The 20,808-nt window shown below is 48.6% G+C and overlaps 1 protein-coding gene across 3 annotated transcripts in view; it reads right to left on the bottom strand.

Annotated features, from left to right (window-relative positions):
* FUBP1 (far upstream element binding protein 1) overlaps nt 1-20,808 on the bottom strand; it is a 288,549-nt gene that overhangs the window by 110,020 nt on the left and 157,721 nt on the right. For all 3 annotated transcript variants that reach the window (XM_033916010.1, XM_033916009.1, XM_033916011.1), the window contains 3 exons: nt 8,521-8,690; nt 1,977-2,134; nt 1,802-1,881 (listed from right to left, as the gene is read on the bottom strand). In XM_033916010.1, the coding sequence (XP_033771901.1) occupies nt 1,802-1,881; nt 1,977-2,134; nt 8,521-8,690 (408 nt within the window). The remainder of the gene's footprint in view (nt 1-1,801; nt 1,882-1,976; nt 2,135-8,520; nt 8,691-20,808) is intronic.

Here is a 20,808-nt window from a genome sequence, read left to right as displayed (position 1 = left end):
CAGGCCGGCCGCAAGTCCCTCACGTCTGAAGCAGAGTGAGCACTTTCTCTCAGTAAAAAGTGCCGGTTAACAAAAAACATAATTACACAGTCCTGAAGGACCCATTCAGACCGGCACTGCCTCAGGATTTTTTTTTCCCCCAGAACAGACTCCACTGGCTCTCAAAGCTATATGCCTTACCTGTATTGGTTGCAAGGCTTACCACTGAGGCACCTCTACAAAGTTTTGGGGAGATGGAGGAGATGGGGGGGGGAGGATTTCAACAAAGACCCGTCGATGGGGATCCATCTGACCTCGCGGGTTTCACAAACAGGGCCTCTCCAAGCTCAGTCTGGGACCAGAACAGGGATAAGAAGCCCTAAACAAATGCCAACAGCTTTAACAAGGAGAGACTGGCACAGCTCACCTACCACCTGTTTGGAGACTGAGAGAAGACAGTTAGTGGGAGGGACAGCTATTAAGTACTACAACCAAAAGTTTGGTCTCAGTCTTCACCTGCTGGTCATGGTGAGCTATTACCCATTAGTGAAGGCTGCATCGGTCTGGAGAGGTTGACAAAGGATGGCAGAGCTTCCTGCCAAAATTGAGGAAAAGCCTGCTGAAAAAATCTCCCCTGAGGCCTGTAGTGGCAAAGAGGTCTGAACAGACCCAGCTGCTAAAGCAGGACTGCAGGCAGCTGCTGCTGTAGTGAAAAGGGAGTCCCCAGCACTATCAGCGGTACAGCAAAAAAGGGAATCCCCAGCACTATCAGTGATAAGGTAAACATTTTTTCCCTGACCGTCGGTGGCTGGGGAAATCCCTAAATGGGCAGTAGGAGAAGTTCGGGCTGCCCCACTGCCTGCAGCCCAACGAGCTGTGCATGTGCGAAGGGGAAACCTGCTCATTGGCACCCAAAGCCTACCAGGATTCCCCTTTGGAGCGGTTGCCCGTGCTCACTGCTCATTGCAAACTGCTACACAAGAAAAAGCAAAACCACCGGTTAAGCAATTAACTTCAATTAAAGTTAATTAAAAGCTTCCCTTTAGACCAGCACTGCCTCAGGATTGTTTGGTTTTTTTTTTTTTAACAAATATAACTAACACACAGAGTAGACCCCCACAGGCTCTCAAAGTCATATGCCTTGCTTACAGCTGAGGCACCTCTAAGCCAAAAATTTTGGGGGAGATGGGGGGAAGAGACTCTACTAGTCATGTGTAGCAACCCCAAGGTTGGACGGACCTCCAAAAGGGTCCCCCAAGCTCAATTTCGCACCCACAAACAGGGATAAAAAAAGGTCATTAATCTCACTCAACAGGCTTACCACCTCCACCTGCTGGAAACTCAGAACAGACTAATTGTAGATGGGGCTGCACAGCCCTCTTGTACTACTGCCAAAAGTTAATGTCTCAGTCTCCACCTGCTGGCAGAGGAGCATAAACCCATCCTTTCTGTGCCGGTCTAGAGAGGCGCTAAAGAAGAACAGTTCATTCATTCAACTTCCTTAGCAGTCCAGCGTACAGGGGCTCATCATTATTATTTCACACATTTCTGTGACTTTACCCAAAGGTAGCTAACCAAAAGGTTCTTCATGAAAGATTTAAATAAAAATCTACTTGCACATGAACCTGGAACACAAAGGAGATTTATAAAAGGTTCTTCATGAAAGATTTAAATAAAAATCTACTTGCACATGAACCTGGAACACAAAGGAGATTTATAAAAAGCATCTAACCTTCATTTTATAGTTTACATATTAAACAAAATAATGCACAACAGTATACTCTCAAATGCACTTCATAGCCTGAATAGCTGAGCAACTTACCAGGATCTGGCTGGTTTGGCTGCTGCCAATGTGGATACGTATTTCCCCACCCTTGAGGTGCATAAGGGGCTGGAGGGCCACTGCAATAAAGGACATGGGATAAAATCAGTCAAGACAAATATATATGGAGCTTACCATTGTTAAAAAAAAAAAATTGCTGAATGTAAGCACTTACTGAGGTGCTGGTCCAGGACCAGGAGGCCCTGGATTATACGGTGGTGGGTTATATGGTCCCATGGGATTCCCAGGACCAGGTGGACCAGGTGGGCCATGGGGGCCAGGAACACCATGTGGCCCGTGAGGAACAGGTGGACCTAAGGGATTTACTGGACCCTGCAAATAAAGGAAAACATCTGTAAGCTTAAGCCTCAAAACCACAAAAATAACAAGCGCTGGTGAAAATATGAGCATAAGCTATTCTCTGGTAAAACACATGAATTAAACCAAAAGGTAAGAAACCTGAAGGTCTTACCTCAATAGTCTTTCCAGTACAAAGGAACATGAGTCTTGACCAGTGGGTTATTCACCTTTACCTGTGAGTTTTGCAGAAGGAATCATCCACAGTTTTTCACTTCTGCCTCTTCGTGTCAGTGGGCATTGTCCAATCTCTTCAGTTCATACCAAAGCAGATGATCACCCCCCTAAAAGAGGAGAAACAAGGAGGAGATAGGGAACTCTCCAACCAAGTGAAGTCTTTGCTGCTCTGTAACAAAGACAATGAATTAAACTCCATGAAACTTAATGCAAACAAGGTAGAACCAAAACAAGCCACCTGAGTGCAGCCATCATTAACATTTATATAGCTGTTATAAGCTCACCTCACCTCTGGACTTTGCCATAGCAAGCTCTCGCATCAGTTATTGCACTTGATTGATAGTTGAATAAAACTCCTCTGTAAAGGAGGGACTTCTGCTCTGATACTCCCTGCAGCTCCCTGTATAGCATGAGCCGCCTCAGCTGAAGAAACATCCTCTTGATTTTGCCAAGTTCTTAACGCCCGCTGGAGAGATGAATTTCCATTCTCTCGACCCCTACCGGGGTCAGTCCTTCCGCTCCGTGGGACCAGCAAGTAGGACTCCTGGGCCGGCACATCCAAAAAGGACTCCCCTGTCGCTCCAGGACAGCTGGACGGACTACGATCTTCGGAGGATAGAGTGACGTCCTCTAAGGAGAAATCTCGCGCCTCAGTTCGTGCGGGTTCGCCAGCAGAGGAAACCTCCGATCTTCCAGCTACTGAGCCACGTTCCACGAAGGCGTACATCAGGCCTGACAAGGGAGTAGTTTCGTCCAGGAGAACCTGGAACTTGGACTTCCTTTTTACCATTGGGTGCTCCAAAAACTTGCAAGCAGGTACGATGGAATCTTTGGAGAAGCATCAGGCCACCATCTTACTTTTGCTCAGCCCCCACTTTCAGTAGACTGGCATCTGTTATTAGTATCACTCGAGAGGAAATACGGAGAGGCAAATCTTGGATACTGTCTCTGCCTAAAGACTCCAACGCCTCTGTGTCTAGTTCAACAGGATCCGAAGTGAATCCATCTGCACAGACCAGTACATAAGTACATAAGTAGTCGCCTCCACCGGGGCAGACCAGAGGTCCATCCCGCCCAGCGGTCCGCTCATGCGGCGGCCCATCAGGCATATTGCCTGAGCAGCGGTCCCTGACTAATTTTATACCTACCTCTACACTTATCTCTAAACCTTCCACTGCTCTTATCTGTACCCCTCAATCCCTTTGTCCTCCAGGAACCTATCCAGGTCTTCCTTGAAACCCTGTACTGTGCTATTTCCTATCACGGCCTCCGGAAGGGTGTTCCATGTGTCCACCACCCTCTGTGTGAAAAAGAATTTCCTTGCGTTTGTTCTAAACCTGTCCCCCTTCAATTTCATCGAGTGACCCCTTGTTCTTGTGGTTTCTTTCAAATTGAAAAATCTGTCCTTGTCAACCTTTTCGATGCCCCTCAGGATCTTGAAGGTCTCTATCATATCTCCTCTGAGTCTCCGCTTTTCCAGGGAGAACAGCCCCAGCTTCTTCAGTCTGTCAGTGTATGTAAGGTTTTCCATACCCTTAATCAGTTTAGTTGCTCTTCTCTGGACTCCCTCAAGCATTGCCATGTCCTTTTTGAGGTACGGTGACCAGTACTGTACACAGTATTCCAGATGCGGGCGCACCATAGCCCGGTACAGTGGCAGGATGACTTCCTTCGTTCTGGTCGAGATACCCTTCTTAATGATACCTAACATTTGGTTTGCTTTCCTCGAGGCTGTGGCGCACTGTGCCGACGCCTTCAATGTCGTGTCTACCATCACTCCCAGGTCTCTTTCCAGCTTACTGACCCCTAGCATTGATCCCCCCATTTTGTAAGTGAACATCGGGTTCCTTCTCCCTATATGCATGACCTTGCATTTCCCTACGTTGAAGCTCATTTGCCTATGTTGAAGCTCATTTCCCTACGTTGAAGCTCAGTAGGCTAACAGTGCATTCTGAAGACAGCATAAATTAACTTTCACCCAATGTGCCACTTCTATGATTGCTACCACTGACCCAACACCTGCAAGTAGTGCCAAGATGTAGGAATTGGCATTGCCTGAAACTCTAAGATCCGAGTCCTTAACTTCAACTTGTGAAGCTCTGGAAGAAACCACGGTCTTCTGTCATATTGCACAGAATACCCAAGTACTTCAGGGAATGAGTCAGTTCCAGGGTTTTTTTTTCCTGAAATTGTTAACCCATCCCATGTCTTGCTGGACAACTTGTGTTACTGCCTTGTGACTTTTGGTCTTGGACGGAACCCTGATTAGCCATTTGTGCAAGTATGGGTATACTTGGATCCCTGCCTTGCGCAAATGCGCTGCTGCCACCACCATCACCTTGGTAAAGGTGTGCGGTGCTGTTGCCAAACCAAACGCTAGTGCTGAAAATGGAAAATGCTGTTATATAAGGATATATAAGTAAGCCTCTGTCAAGTCCACTGAGGCTAGGAATTTCCCCGGTGTCACAGAACCAATGACTGAGCGCACAATCTCCATTCTGCATCTGGCCCAGACTCTATGGCTAGAATATCCACAAGCTGTTTTACTGTCACTCAGACTATGTCTGCTTTCTATGGCTTTCTGGCTGGAGATGCCACAAAGAAATCCTGAAGAGGACTGAAATAAATTGAATTTGTAGTTCTCTCAAATAATGTCAAGGACCCATTTGTCCAAAAAATATTCACCCAGGCTTTCCTGAACTCCGCGGGTCTCACTCCTATTTGGATTAGCTCAGCCTTCAACCTGGAATTATCGGGACTTCTTAGAAGGGGCTGCTGAGCAGGAACCTGGTATGTGAGCTCTTCTGGAGCCCCCGAACCTCTGTCTAGATCTGTAAACTGATCTCTGGTGAGACCGACTAACCACAAAAGGAACCATGACTTGACACCCCCCCCCCCCCCAAAAAAAAAAAACAATGATACATGGTCTATTGTCTGGTAATGACTTAAGACAACAATCTGCCACACAGGCCATAAGGTCATCTAACCCTTTACCAAGAATATTTGTCTTTTGAAAGTAAGCTTGCTCAAAGTAGCTTTATAAGCAGAATCTTCCACCCATTGTCTGATCCAGAGCATTCTGCGGGCAGAGAGAAAAAAATCAGTTTGCTCATGACGTCAAATAGAGAGTTTGCTACATAATCAAAATCCTGAAACTACTACCTGGGGGGCATATATCCTCCTCCAAAGCAGGAGACTGATGCAGCATCTTATGGCAGGTGCCTTTGCTGCTTACAGGCCCCAATGTTAGAGCTTCAAACTGTCATTTGGGGACCAAGTCCACTCTGCGATCCTACCCGTCCTTTAGAATCACTCCACTTTCACTAGTTCTCTGGACCAAAGCATTGCCACTCAGCCTGCACTCAAGAGCCTGATAAATCAGGGACGAGCTGAAATTCCAGGGAAATGCACTCCAAGTAATCCTCAAATCAGTGAAGGCCTGCTAGGTAGGTACCCTGCAAAAGGGTTGCCCCCTCACCCCAGTTACAGTGCTCTGTATTTTCTTCCATGCAAAGCTGTTCCAGAAATCCTGGGAATTTCTGGAGCACCGTGAAGCCTCGGACTTCGTATAAAGCCTGAAAATAATAAATCCGTTGCAGAACAGAAGAAAAGACACCTTTTCAACCCGATTGCAAAAGAGAAAAAAAAAAAAACACACAACTGAAGAGATGGGGCATTGCCCACTGACACAAGGAGGCAGAACTGAAAAGCTGTAGACGAATCTTTCTGCAAAACTCACAAGTAAAAAGCAAATAGCTCATTGCTGAAGACTCGTGTTCCTTTTACACTGGAAATTTGAATTTATAATTACTTTTCTTGTATGGGTTATGTTCCCCTGCCAGAAAATGGAGCCAGGTGGAGGGGAGAGGAGCTTTATACAGGGCTGGAGCCACTTTCAGCTGCCAAGTATCTTATGTTAAAGCTAAAACAACCAAAGGCAACTACCGTATTTTTCGCTCCATAAGACGCACCTGACCATAAGATGCACCCTAGATTTAGAGGAGAAAAACAAGAAAAAAAATATTCTGAATCAAATTCTCCCTGCCAGGTTCTGTACCCAACCCCACACTCCTTGCCAAGCTCTACACCCTGTCCCTCCCCCTTGCCAGGCTGTGTACCCTGTTCCCCCTCTGGTGGTCTATTGGTAGGCGGGGACAGGGCAGGCAGGCAGGCAGGTGGGGACAGGGCAGGCAGGCCTAGTGGCAGGCAGGTGAGGACAGGGCAGGCAGGCAGGCAGGCCGGGACAGGGTAGGCAGGCAGGTCGGGACAGGGTAGGCAGGCAGGCCTTCCCCCTCCCAGGCAGCCCCCCCAGGCAGGCAGGAGCACTCCACCTCCCAGGCCTACCCCCCCAGGCAAACAAGCAGGCAAGCATGCCTACCTCCGTCCCAGGTAGGCCCCACAGGCAGGCAGGCAGGCCTCCCCCCGGCAGGAAGGCCCAACTTCGCCCTCCTTATTTTTAATTTGGCCGGCACGCCCCCCTCTATTTTTAATTAGGAATGGCAGCTCCCAGTCTCCCTCCCCCACAGTTACCTTTTTTAAATTCCAAGGCCCTCCCTGGCTGGATGTGGCTGCCTGGAGCACTGACAGCTGACGCGGCTTCCTCTGAGTCTTCTTCCCTTGCAGCAGAGCGGCGCACAAGGCTGCTGGCCTGGTCCCACGTCGCTTCCCCTGAGAACTCTCCTATTAAGAACGCTCGTGGGAAACGGCACAGGACCAGGCCAGCAATCTTGTGCACCGCTCTGCCGCAAGAGAAGAGGACTCGGAGGCAGCTGCATCAGCTGTCAGTGCTCCAGGCAGCCGCGTCCAGCAAGGGAGAACCTGAGAATTTACAAAGAGGTAATGATAGGGGTTTGGGTAGTCGCTCCATAAGACGCACCCTTATTTCCACCCTCTTTTGGGGGTGGAAAAAGTGCGTCTTGTGGAGCGAAAAATACGGTAGTTCCGGGTTTCTAATATACCACTAAAGACAAATCTAATGCAGACTACTTCACATAACTTACTTAGGTATAAGAATTCCATACACCAAGGACACAACGATTCAAATTGGTGATCAGGGCCCAAAACATTGAAGACACCAATTATGGGGGGGGTGGGGGGGGTCTATTATCGAAATAGGCCTCTGGAACCTTTAGCACTTTTTAAATCCCGTCATAGGTTTTAACATGGGAAAAATCTCATCTGTGAGATTAAGCTCAATGGTGAGCGAAGCCCCACTGGGGGAAAGAACCTCAAAGCCCAAGCTTGGACAAAAAAACTAGAATAAAAGAAAAACCTAGAAAAAGAAACGCGAAGCAGGAAGGCAAAGCCAACTGAAAAAGTCCAGTCAAAAATGAAGAACTGAGGTACCATGAGCGGGCGTCAAGCAGGAAGGTACTCGCATTTGCGTGGTATGGGCAGTCACAAAGTTTCTTAAAACTTTAAAGTGACAGTTCACTTTTCATGCTGTCCGTACTGGGCTCTATGGATGACATGACCCATATGTGAGAATATGCTACCTGCTTGTCCTAAGATAATCAATCTATAGCCTTCTCAGAAGAAGCCTATTTGAAGTTGCTGAAATATCTGTGACAGCCTCCGTCAGGCCTGAGCTTTTTTTCTCCCTCCACTGGTTCTTTCTGTTGACAGGTGAACATAATCCAATTATTCACACTAGTCTGGCATGGGCAAGGACATAAGTGGAAAAACATTTAAAACTGTTTTGAACAAACTAATTTTATATGCTTCATATACAAAAGGGAAATCATATTCCAGAAGATCTGAAACCACCAAGCAACAGAAAAATAAAGATAAAAAGCATGTAGGGTTTAACTGATTTTATGCCAAATTATAAAGGACAAAAACAAAAATATGCACATAAAGCAGTGGTCTCAAACTCAAACCCTTTGCTGGGCCACATTTTGGATTTGTATGTACTTGGAGGGCCTCAGAAAAAATAATTAATGTCTTATTAAAGAAATGACAATTTTGCATGAGGTAAAACTCTATAGTTTATAAATCTTTCCTTTTGGCCAAGTCTTATTAATAATATTGTAATTTATAGCTAAAGAGACATATGCTCAAGAAACTGTTTTATTTTTGTGATTATGACAAACATACCGAGGGCCTCAAAATAGTACCTGGCAGACCGCATGTGGCCTCCGGGCCACGAGTTTGAGACCACTGACATAAAGGGATTGATAACATACCGTACTTAACCCAATCTTTTCCTCTATAAGCTGCCTGGCATAATCAATCTGTTGTGGTGATCCACGAATGGTAAACAATTTCATGTTCGGATCCGCATTTGGTGGAGGATTTCTTTGAAGTTCTATTCTAGCACCCGATTGCTGGCTTATATTTTTTATTGTCTCACCACCTTAAACAAACACACACAGAAATGTCAGGACCAAAAAGAACATGAAACAAAAGGCTACAACTTAAGAAAAAAAAAACGATTCACAAATGAATGTGGTCTAGATTTCACAGAATGGTGATAATTTCTACTATGTAACTAATTTGAATACCTTCAATTTCATTCCTGAGGAAATTCAACCTGCCTTCCTAATATTACAACTATCAATATGAACTACAGTGGAACCTTGGTTTACGAGTATAATTTGTTCCAGAAACATGCTCGTAAACCAAATTACTCATACATCAAAGTGAGTTTCTCCACAGAAAGTAAGGAAAACTTGCTTGATATGTTCCCCCCCCCCCCCCCACTTCCGTGCGAACCGGCACCGCCCGCCCGAACAGAATTCAGCCTTACCCCCAAATGGCACCGGCATTCAGCCCACAGGACGTGCAGGTGCAAGAAGTTCCTGCCTTTTGCCTGGGCCTTGATCATCTGCGCATGCTCAAGGCCTTCTGGTTCTCGCTCTCTCCGAGAATCTTGGAAAGAGTGAGAAACAGAAGGCCTTGAGCATGTGCAGATGCTCAAGGCCCAGACAAGAGGCAGGAACTTCTTTCACCAGCATGTCCTGTGGGCTGCATGCCTGTGTCAGATGGAGTAAGGCTGAATGCTGTTCGGGGGGAGGAGGGGGAGCGATGCCAGTTCTCGGGGAGTGCTCGCAAATCAAGTCAATGCTCGGTTTGCGAGACAAGATTTGCGAGAATGTTTTGCCCGTCTTGCAAAACACTTGCAAACCGAGGTTTGACTGTACAGTATATGTATTTTGAAACAAGCTGGAAAAGAACCCAAGGAGAAGTTCCTACCTGTCATTTTAAAAAAATGAAAAATGTGGTTTCAAAATACAGTGGTACCTTGGTTTACGAGTGCACCAGTTTGCGAGTGTTTTGCAAGACGAACAAAACATTCGCAAAATTGTTACTTCGCAAACCGAGCTTGCCATGATGTACGAGCACCCCCCCCCCCCAACGAGAATCTCGGAGAGACCGGAACTCGAAGGCCTTGAGCATGCGCAGATGCAAAAAGGACTGCAGATCTTCAAGCACCGGCATGTCCTCTGCATTGGTGCCGGTGCCAGATGGAGGGTAAGCAAAGTGTTCCGGTGGGTGGGGTGTGCCGGATCGTGGCCGGGGGGGGGAGGGGGGTGCCAAATCACACAGGGGCCCTTCTTGAGCAGGGGGATCAATGCCGGTTCTCGGGGAGTTAGAGCAGTGCTGCTGGCCTCGGGGGGGGGGGACTCGCTTTGATATAGGAGCAATTTGGTTTACGAGCATGCTTCTGGAACGAATTATGCTCGTAAAGCAATGTTACTTACCGTAACAGTTGTTATCCAGGGACAGCAGGCAGCTATTCTCACTAATGGGTGACGTGATCCAACGGAGCCCCGATGCGGACGCCTCACAAGCATTTTTGCTTGAAGAACACTCGAAGTTTCGAGTTGCCCGCCCCGCGCATGCGCGAGTGTCTTCCCGCCCAGACCAGGGCGTGTCTCCTCAGTTCAGATAGCTAGCAGAGAAGCCAACCAAGGGGAGGTGGGTGGGACGTGAGAATAGCTGCCTGCTGTCTCTGTATAACAACTGTTACGGTAAGTAACATTGCTTTATCCCAGGACAAGCAGACAGGTATTCTCACTAATGGGTGACCTCCAAGCTAACCACAATGGGATGGTGGTGGGAGAGTTGGCAACTTAGGAGAATAAATTTTTTAATACTGTTTGGCCAAACTGTCCAACTGGAGAAAGTATCCAGACAATAATGAGAAGTGAAGGTGTGAACCGAGGACCAAGTGGCAGCCTTACAAATCTCCTCAATCGGTGTCGATCTGAGGAAGGCTACAGAAGCTGCCATTGCTCTGACCTTATGGGCTGTTACTTTACTGTGAAGGGGTAATCCAGCCTGGGCATAGCAGAAGGAGATACAAGCCGCCATCCAGTTGGAGAAGGTATGTTTAGAGATGGGGCGTCCCAACTTGTTCGGATCAAAGGAGATGAAAAGTTGAGGAGCAGTTCTGTGTGGCTTGGTGCATACCAGGTAGAGAGCCAAAGCACGTTTACAGTCCAGAGTATGAAGAGCTGATTCTCCAGGATGAGAATGAGGCTTTGGAAAAACACAGGAAGAATAATGGATTGATTCAGATGAAATTCCAAGACCACTTTGGGGAGGAACTTTGGATGAGTGCGAAGGACCACCTTGTCATGGTGGAACACTGTGAAAGGTAGATCCGCAACCAATGCTTGAAGCTCACTCACTCGACGAGCAGAAGTGAGGGCAATGAGAAACACCACTTTCCAAGTGAGATACTTCAGATGAGCCTTGTGAAGAGGTTCAAATGGAGGTTTAATAAGCTAAGAAAGGACAACATTGAGGTCCCAAACCACTGGAGGCGGTTTGAGGGGAGGGTTGACATGGAAGAGTCCTTTCATGAATCTGGAAACCACTGGATAAGCAGAGAGGGGTTTCCATTGAAGAGGCTGGTGGAAAGCATATAGAAAGAGATTCGTCCAGTCCAGAAGAAAAGCATCTGCCTCGAGGCGGTGAAGAGTGTAGATCCTGGAGCAGAACTGAGGCAGTTTGAAGTTGTGGGGGGCTGCAAAGAGGTCGATCTGAGGTGTTCCCCACTGAGAAAAGATGTGATGGAGGGGCGTTGAGTGGGGGGTCCACTCATGAGGTTGTAGCAGACGACTCAAGTTGTCCACCAAGGCATTGTCCGCCCCCTGAATGTAGACAGCTTTGAGGACGGTGTTGTGGCGAATCGCCCAATCCCAAACTTTCAGAGCTTCCTGACAGAGGGAGGCTGATCCCGTGCCTCCCTGCTTGTTGACATAATACATGACGACTTGGTTGTCCATGCGAATGAGGACCACCTTGTCTTGAAGTAGGTGCTGGAAAGCTTTGAGAGCATTGAAAATCGCCCTGAGTTCCAGGAGATTGATGTGGCACTGGCGGTCCGTGCTGGTCCAATAACCCTGAGTGCGGAGACCGTCCAGATGAGTCCCCCAAGCATAAGTGGACGAGTCGGTCGTGAGGACTTTCTGGAACATCTGGAACAGCAAACCTCTGGCTAGATTGGAGGATAGCATCCACCAGCGAAAATATTGTTGCAGAGCAGGAGTGACCTGGATGTGTCGGGACAAAGGGTCGGATATCTGCATCCACTGAGATGCCAGGGTCCACTGGGGAATCCTGAGGTGAAGTCTGGCAAAAGGAGTCACATGAACTGTAGAGGCCATGTGGCCCAGAGAACCATCATGTGTCTCGCCGAGATGGACGGGTGAGAGGACACCAAGTGGCAAAGATGGAGGAGAGCTTCCAGACGTTGGGGAGGGAGGAACGCTCTGAGTTGGGTAGTATCCAGAACAGCTCCGATGAAGGGAAGAGTCTGGGAAGGTTGTAGATGGGATTTCTGGAAGTTTATCTCGAACCCCAAATGTTGCAATAACCAAATCGTCTTCTGGGTCGCGAGGACAACTCCCTGAGACGTGGAATCCTTGATGAGCCAGTCGTCCAGGTAGGGGAACACCTGGAGGCCTTGGTTCCTGAGTGCTGCGGCCACCACTACCAGGCACTTGGTGAAGACTCTGGGTGACGAGGCCAGGCCGAAGGGAAGCACTCGGTATTGAAGATGAAGATGGTCCCACCCTGAATCTGAGGTATTGACGTGAGGCCGGATGAATGGGAATGTGAGTGTAGGCCTCCTTGAGATCCAGAGAGCATAACCAGTTGTCCTGCTCGAAGAGGAGATACAGGGATGCCAGGGTCAACATGCAAAACTTTTCTTTGACCAGAAACTTGTTGAGGGCCCTGAGATCCAAAATGGGACGCAGATCGCCCGTCTTCTTCGGAACAAGGAAATACCGGGAGTAACAACCCTTGTTCTGTTGGGCCAAAGGAACTGGCTCGACCGCCCCCAGCTGTAAAAGGGCCTGAGCTTCCTGAAGAAGAAGGGTGGTCTGGGTCAATTTGGAAGGATACTCTCTTGGAGGATGTTCCGGAGGAACTTGATGGAATTGAAGAGAGTATCCCTCCTTGACGATGGAGAGGACCCAGAGGTCGGAGGTAATAGTCGTCCATCGATGGTAAAAGTGATGGAGACGACCTCAAATCGGTGGTAAACTTGAAAATGGCAGAACGACAGAAGTTATGCCCTCTTTGAGACAGTCAAAAGGGCTGAGGGGCCTTAGGGACAGCAGACAATTGTGGCTTCTATTGTTGCTTTTGAGAGTGCTACCTCTTAACATGCTGACAGATGGGTGGAGCCTGTTTAGGTGGGCAACGCCGCTGGTAGATCAACAGTGGGTGTGATGGATGAGGAGCAGGCTTGGGCTTTGGATGGAGGATGGACTGGAAAGACTTTTCGTGGTCCGAGAGCTTCTTGGTCGCCGCCTCAATGGACTCATCGAAGAGGTCGGTACCAGCGCATGAGACATTGACAAGCCTGTCCTGAAGATTGGGGTCCATGTCGATGGTTCTGAGCCTCGCCAGTCGGCGCATGGCCTCCGAACATGCCGTAGCCCAAGCCGAGAGCTCAAAGGCATCATAGGAGGACTGCATCATCTGTAAGTGAAGCTGGGAAAGTGAAGCCAGAACTTCCTGGTACACGAACTGTGCTCCAGAGTCCAGATAGGGCATGAACTTCTGGAGGACAGACAGGAAAAATTTGAAATATATGATGAAGTGGAAGTTATAATTCAGAACTCTGGAGGTCATCATGGAGTTCTTGTAAATTCTCCTGCCGAACCGGTCCATAGTCTTGCCATCCCTACCAGGTGGGACGGTGGTGTATACCTGGGAGGGGTGAGACCGCTTCAGCGAGGACTCCACCAGAAGGGATTGGTAGGAGAGTTGGGAACCGTCGAACCCCTTATGGTGGACTGTGCGGTACCTGGCATCCAATTTGCCCGGCACAGCGGGGATGGAATAAGGTGTTTCGAGGCACCGCACGAAAGTCTGATAAAGGAGCTTGTGTAGAGGAAGTTTGAGGGATTCAGCAGGTGGTTGAGGGAGATGCATCGTCTCCAGATACTCTTTTGAAAATTTGGAACCTGTGTCCAGTTGAATGTCCAAATCAGCAGCCATCTGCCGAAGGAACGAGGAAAGAGATAGCTGATCAGCCAGAGCCGGGCCTCGAGAAGGACTCGAGGACGTCGAGGCCTCCAGATCCAATGAGGACGGGGATCGTGGTGGTGAGATAGACCCCATTGAGTCCTCAAGCTCTGGTAGCAGAGGTGGAGAAGTAGCCGGTGTTGTATACTGTTTTCGATGTGCCTCGATGAATGCCTCGATCGATGATGCGAGCTGTGTCTGGACGCCGGTCTCAATGGACGAGGTGAGTGTGTCTTCGCTGAGGCCCCCAGATAGTGGATGGGGCTGGAGGCCATTGATCGAAGCAGGGGTGGATGGCTGGAATCACCCCGAGGCACCCGCAGTGACTCGAGCGCCTGCATCGGGTGGATCGGCTCCAACGGAGGCACTTGCAAAGACTCTACTCCTTGCATCGAGTGGATCGGTTCCAACGGAGGCACTCGCAAAGACTCTACTCCTTGCATCGAGTGAATCAGTTCCAACAGAGGCATGGGCAAAGACTCTGCTCCTTGCGATGCATGCACCGATGCCAGACCAGACACTCGCAGAGACTCTGCTCCCTGTAGAGAGTGTGTGTATTGCTGAGGCACTGGAGGTGGCTCGACCTCGCGAGAGGCCTCCGCGTGCCCAGGCTGGATTTGAGTGAGAAGCTTAGGCCCTATGGTAGTGAAGAGCTCAATGAATTGCTTCTCTAGCAAGGTCTGGAATGAAGCTGGCAAGGATGGATCCGCATCTGCAGTGGGACCACCTGCATGGGCCTCGCGCTCCTTAGAGGCAGTGTGAGAGTGCTTGGGCTTAGAAGCCTTGGGCACTTTTAGCACTACCAGTGGGATAGGCTGCTGTGCTACCTGACCTGAAGAGACTGAGGAAGGCATCGCAGCAGGCGCTGGAGTCAGAGCCGGCACGAACGATGCAGGCTTGATGAGACTCAGCGCCGCAGAGGTGGAAGGCTGGGGAGCAGCAGACGATGTCGAAGGTGAAGGGCCCTTTGATGAAGATTGCTCCGTCGAGGACTCCATGCTGAACAGCGACTCCCACAAGAAGCACCGCTGCTTGAAAGCACGTGCGGTGAGTGTGGAGCAAAGCTGGCACGATTTCGGGAGGTGTTGAGGCCTGAGACACCGAATACAGCGTCGATAAGGGTCCGTTAGCGAAATCACGCGCTGGCACTTGGCACACTTTTTAAAACCGGCGATAGGCCGGGACACAGGCCGGAAAAGCTCCACCGCAAGATCGAAGCTGCGGGGCTGCGGCCACGTGGCCTGCCCGGTCGAACGGATGGAAGAAATTTATTTATTTTTTTTTTTTTTAAATAAAGAAGGACGAAAATCAGCAATTGAGATCAAAATCAACCAAAACCACAGACTTTAGAAGGCACAAGTGAAAAAACTTCACGCAGAGTCGAAGACGGACTTCTCGGCTCCACGGAAAAGTAAGAACTGAAGAGACGTGCCCTGGACTGGGCGGGAAGGCACTCGCGCATGCGCGGTGCGGGCGACTCGAAACTTCAAATTTTCTTCAAGCAAAAATGCTTGTGAGGCATCCGCATCAGGGCTCCGTTGTATCACGTCACCCATTAGTGAGAATACCTGCCTGCTTGTCCTGGGATAAACCAAAGTTCCACTGTACATGCTAAAATAAGATTAAATAAATTTAGAGAAATTTTAAAAAAGTGATTTTTTGAATATTCCTAGATAGGGCCTTAGTTTTACATTGGTATTGGATATTTTATGATATTGCATAAGGAAAGATTAGGTTCTTACCTGCTAATGTTCTTTCTTATTAACTAGGACAGGTAGTCTTGACCATCGGATTTTAACCCTCACTAGTTGCGAGGGGTGTAGAGAGCCCACTGTTTTCATGCTCCAACTGCCATCACTTTAGGACAGCAGTCCCAAATTCGCAGCATCCCGGGTACTATTTTGCAGCCCGTGGTCTTGTACCCGAACTCGAACTTTTGCCAGGAAAAGAAGCGCTGGCGTCAGTCGACTTGCAACTTCCTGCAGCTGTCGTGTATGGCGGGACTCCTGCCTTCACGTGTCTGCCAGATAGGCGAAGGCAGGAGTCTCGGCATATATGACAGCAGCAGGAAGTTGCAAGTAGACTGACGCCAACGCCTCTCTTCCTGTCCAGTGTGTGAGAACGTGTACAAGACCACGGCTGCAAAATACAGGTACTGCTGGACAGGGGGAGCAGGGCAGGGAGACGGAGTACTGCTGGACAAGGGGGAAGTAAAAGGAAGGGAGAAGAGGTGCTGCTGGACCTGGCAGAAAGGGATCGAAAGGAAAAGTGCTACACACTGGAGGGGAGGGTGAGATGGTGCATGGAAAGAAAGCATGTTGGGTTGGGAGTGGGACGGAGGGATGCCACTGAGGGAAGAAGCAAGGACAGAGAAAGCATGCAGGAGGCAGAGTATTGGACTCATGGAGAGGGCAAGATGGATGGGGAGGACAGAAATGAGGGAAGGAGAAATGTTATACTGAGAAGGGGGAGAAGGCAGACAGTGAAAAGTTGGACTCATGGAGGGAAAGAGAGAGAGAGATGTTGTTTGGTTGAGGGAAGGAAGACCAGAGGAGAAGCATACAGGAGGAAGAAAGAAAAAAAATGTTGGACTGGTGGAAAGGAGGGAGAAAAGTTGGACTGGGGGGGTCAGAAAGGAGGAAGGGAGATGGACTGCAGAGGGCAGAAAGGGAAAGAGAAATGTCACACTAGGGGGGGGGGGGGGGAAGGAGAGAGATGTCAGACCATGGAAATAGGGAGGGAAGGAGAGAGAGATAGGAAGGGAAGGTAAGATATGGAAACGTAGATTGAGAAGAAAGCAGAAAAATTGAATGTTAAGTTAATACTAGAGAATGACACGGTGGCGGTTTACCCGCGGCCACCACATTTAAGCCGCGGGTCACCGCCGAAAATGGGGAAGAAAACTAGCAGTCGCTGCGGCGACGGGGACAAGGCCATTCACCGCCCGCGGAAACGGTGAATAGATTTGTCCCCGCAGGCCAATGTCCCCCCTTCTAAGAACCGCTATTTACCCGTGTTTCACCGTGTTCGTGAACGTTTTTTATTCTCATAGTATTCTACGTTCCCATTTGTTACCACTTTACCACTATTTTCGCTCTTATTTTACATATCCTATAGATTTTTCACCCCCAACAGACACAAAATGGGACATATAGTTTAAGAACATCCGGGACTCCCTTTCCCTTTCTTTCTCTCGCTCTTCCTCCCCCCCCCCATAGCACCACATCCCCCCCTCCATCTCAACCCCCACCAGCCCTACCTCCGAACTTGTTTTCGAGATCACCGGCAGCAAACAGCAATTTATACAGGTGCCTGCGACGGCCCCGGAGCTTTCCCTCTGCCGCGCCCGCCCTCCCGGAAACAGGAAGTTCCGTCAGAGGGGGGGGAGGGTGGGAGGCGAAGCTGCGTCAGAGGAGGGCGGGACGTCGGTGCGGGACGTCTTCAAGGTTGGGTTTTAGGCGAGGTGTAGGAGTTGTCGGTGACAGCGAAGAGTATGAAGGTAGGATGTGGGGAGTTTGATAGTATGGAAACGTGTAGAGGCTGGGGATTAAGAGGGTGAGAGAAAGTTAATTTCCGGACTGTCCAGCGCCGTAGTTCATACTAGGCCTTGCTCCTGTTCAAATAAAGAATGTAAACTTGAGAAGCGTCTCCTGTCTATTCAGATGCACCCAAGTTTACGTGCGCATGCATGAATGCATTTGCCCATATATCACTGTATGGTTCCCACACTTATTGTGGCTAAACCTTTACGTGCAAGACTTTTCTATGTCCCGTAGCTTTATTTTACGGTTTGGGGGTTGGTTTGTTTTTGCAATTTAGAATGCACAATTATGTACTATGGGTTTTAAGGAGGGAGGGTGGGAGGCAATTAAAAGTACATGTCGTGTTTTGTTTTTGTATAGTTTTTAAGTAATATTAAACAAAGTTTTAAAGTTTTAAAGTTTTACAGAATGTTTCCTTTAAACGTAAATAAAGAAAATTATATAAAATCGTACCCGTTTGAGGCTTTTATGTATGCGACGGTGACGGGGCGGTGAATGGGGTTGCAGTGGCGGTGACGGGGCGGTGAATGGGATGGCAGTGGCGGTGACGGGGCGGTGAATGGAATGGCGGTGACGGGGCGGTGCAGAGGATGGTGAGACGGTGACGGGGACCAATTTTTTCACCGTGTCATTCTCTAGTTAATACCAAAGATGGATGCAAGGCAGAAAGTGAAGGAGGAGAGAAAAACTTTTAAATCACTACTAAACAAAACAAGGTAGAAATAAAAGGAGCCACTTATCTGTTTGCCATCTGCATCAATAGTTCTGTTGCTCAGTATTTATAAGTCTTTTCATTCCTGACTCTACCAGGCAAGTCATAGAAACAAGACATCTGACTAAGCAAGCATGTCAAACAGAAAGCAGGCTAGTATATATCTGACAGGGTGGGCGTCAAGATTACCACTCCTGTTTACAAGAAAGAAGATTAGCAAAGTAACAATCTAATCTTTCGTTCTTGTGCAACAAGTCTTGACTAGCGGGACGTATCACGTATTAGAGCAACCCCCAGTTTCTAGAATGAACAGATGAGCTTGCTGCCAGTAACCAAGGACCCAAAAGGGGTGTCCAGCTTGGCTGCTACATCCACCCTGTAAAACTTCGTGAATATGTGGAGATTGGACCAAGTAGCCACTCTGCAAATCTCTGCAGGCGAGACTGCTGTAGACTTTGCCCAAGAGAATGCAATGCTGCGCGTGGAGTGTGCCTTCACTAGCCCAGGAGACTGCTTTCTGCTTCCAATATAGGTGAAAAAAACCGGCCATCCTGATCCACCTGGATAAGGTCACTTTAGATGCAGTTCTCCCCCTACGTGTCGTGCCGCATTTGTAAGCACAAAGAAGTGATCAGACAGCCAAAACTCGATGGTCACCTCCAAGTAACAAATCAAAATTCTCTGCCATCCAGAACTTTCAATAGTATCTGCTTTCTTCACTCGAGTAGGTGTGAAGGCAGAGAGTCGCACCTCCTCGTATACATGTAAACTGGACACGACCTTTGGAAGGAACGAAGGGATCATTCGAATCGAGATGCTAGCCTCTGAAATTCAAAGAAAGGGCTCTCTACAGGACACAGCCTGCAGCTCAGACAATCTTCTCACTGACGTCACAGCCACTAAGAAAACTGTCTTAACCATCAGATCTATCAGGCTCATATGGGGGCAACTTCACAAAGGCCCACAGAACTAGATTAAGATTCCAAGGGCTGGCGCACTGGGAAAGCAAAGATGCAAAGCTCCTTTCAAAAATTTGGATACATCCAGATGGGATGCTGAGCGCTGCTAACCTGCGCTCTGAAGCAGAAAAGTCTGACTATCTGTACCTTGAGCACGCCAACCTCCAGGCCTTTCTTCAGACCTTCCTGCAGGAAGTCCATCACCACCGAAACTGGTGCGGTCAGAGGATATAAAACACTTCCAGGCCTTTGCGTAGGCTGTTAATGTGGACTGCCTCTTAGCCCGCAGGAGACTAGACTTTGTTCTAAGGGCAAGAGGCATGCCTTAAAAGCAAAGTGCCCCGAATTTGGATAACGAGGAAGCCCGAGAGTCACATCCCTCTGCAGACATACTAAGTCTGTGTACCACGTCCACCTTGGCCAATCTGGAACTACCAGGATCACTCGACCTGGGTGCATTCTGACCTGCTGAAGCAATTGCCTATCACTGGCCATGGGAGGGGTGGCAGCCGCCGGTGCTTTTGGGCTTGTACGTTGAAATGAGCCACCTTTGTGTTATATGCTAAGGTCATATGTCAGAATCCTCCCAGTGCAGTGCCTGACTATGCAGTCAAAGGCCCTCTGGGAGACCACTTAGAAAGCCTGCCTGCACATTCTCCATACCAGCTATATGAACTGTCAAGATGGCCAAGAGGTGAACTTCCTCCCACCAGAAAAGTGGGCAAGCTTCCAAGCTCAGTGATGCACTGCTGGCACCTCCTTCCCTTTTTACATAGGCAACTGAGGTAATGCCCTTCCTTCTAGAATGCTGCCCAGGAATCGTAGAGCTAATCATATTGCTCTCACCTCTAAGCAATTGATCGATGACTTCCTCTGAGATGAGGACCATAGTTCCTGTAGTGAGCTCCCCAGCCAAATAGGCTGGCATCCATCGTCAAGATTGCCTACTGGGAGATGCATAGCGGCATTTCCCTGTTCAAGGACTGTGGCTTCAGCCACCAGTCCAGGTTGCACCGTGACTTGCCTGACCATGACAGTGGAAGGTCCAGGCCATCCACTTACAGAGACCACCTTGAGAGAAGCGATTCCTGAAGCAGGCGCAAGTGCACTCTTGCCCAGGGAACCGCATCTATAATGGTTACCATGGATCCCAGTAGTTGAAGGTACTGCCAAGCTGTGGGGGCCTGAGGGTTGCGAATCTTTCAAATTTGCCTCAAAAGCTTCATTTTGTGTGCTTCCGGGAGGAAGACCCTGTTCTGTTCTATCTCAAAACAGATTCCCAGGAACAGAGTAAGGATCAACTGACTCTTCCTGAAGTTGCACTGTTTCAAGCCTAAGCAGATTTGGGAAGGAACGATTTGCAACAATCACAGGAGTAGCCCAACAGGGACAGAACTGTCTTTCTCTAGGCTCAAGAAGTTGCAGCAAAAATCCAGAATTGGGTAGTAGAGGGGTTGGAAGGAAGATGATCAGAAAAGCCAGGCACCTATTGAGTACGACATAAGGTCTCCAAGTCCCCTCTTTTTTGACAATATTGACATTTAAATGGTATTCCCCCATAACCTTTGTAAAGGGACTAGTGCTGTCCAGGCATAGGGATATTTCTGCAAGACTAAGACATCAGTCTTTCATGTTTGGATGAACCTGAGCTCTAAGTCTGACTAGCTAATTCGCAGTAGCCAATTAGCTAGTGGCTCTGCACGGGCAAGAGCAAAAGAAGGTTGCTCCTGTCTCAGTTCACCACTGGATCACCAGGGACTTAACAGGTAC

This window comes from Geotrypetes seraphini, chromosome 12 (genome assembly GCF_902459505.1).
Source record: "Geotrypetes seraphini chromosome 12, aGeoSer1.1, whole genome shotgun sequence".
NCBI lineage: Eukaryota > Metazoa > Chordata > Amphibia > Gymnophiona > Dermophiidae > Geotrypetes > Geotrypetes seraphini.
The sequence above is the reverse complement of the archived record's forward strand: the minus strand, read 5'-3'. Positions and strand labels throughout refer to the sequence as shown.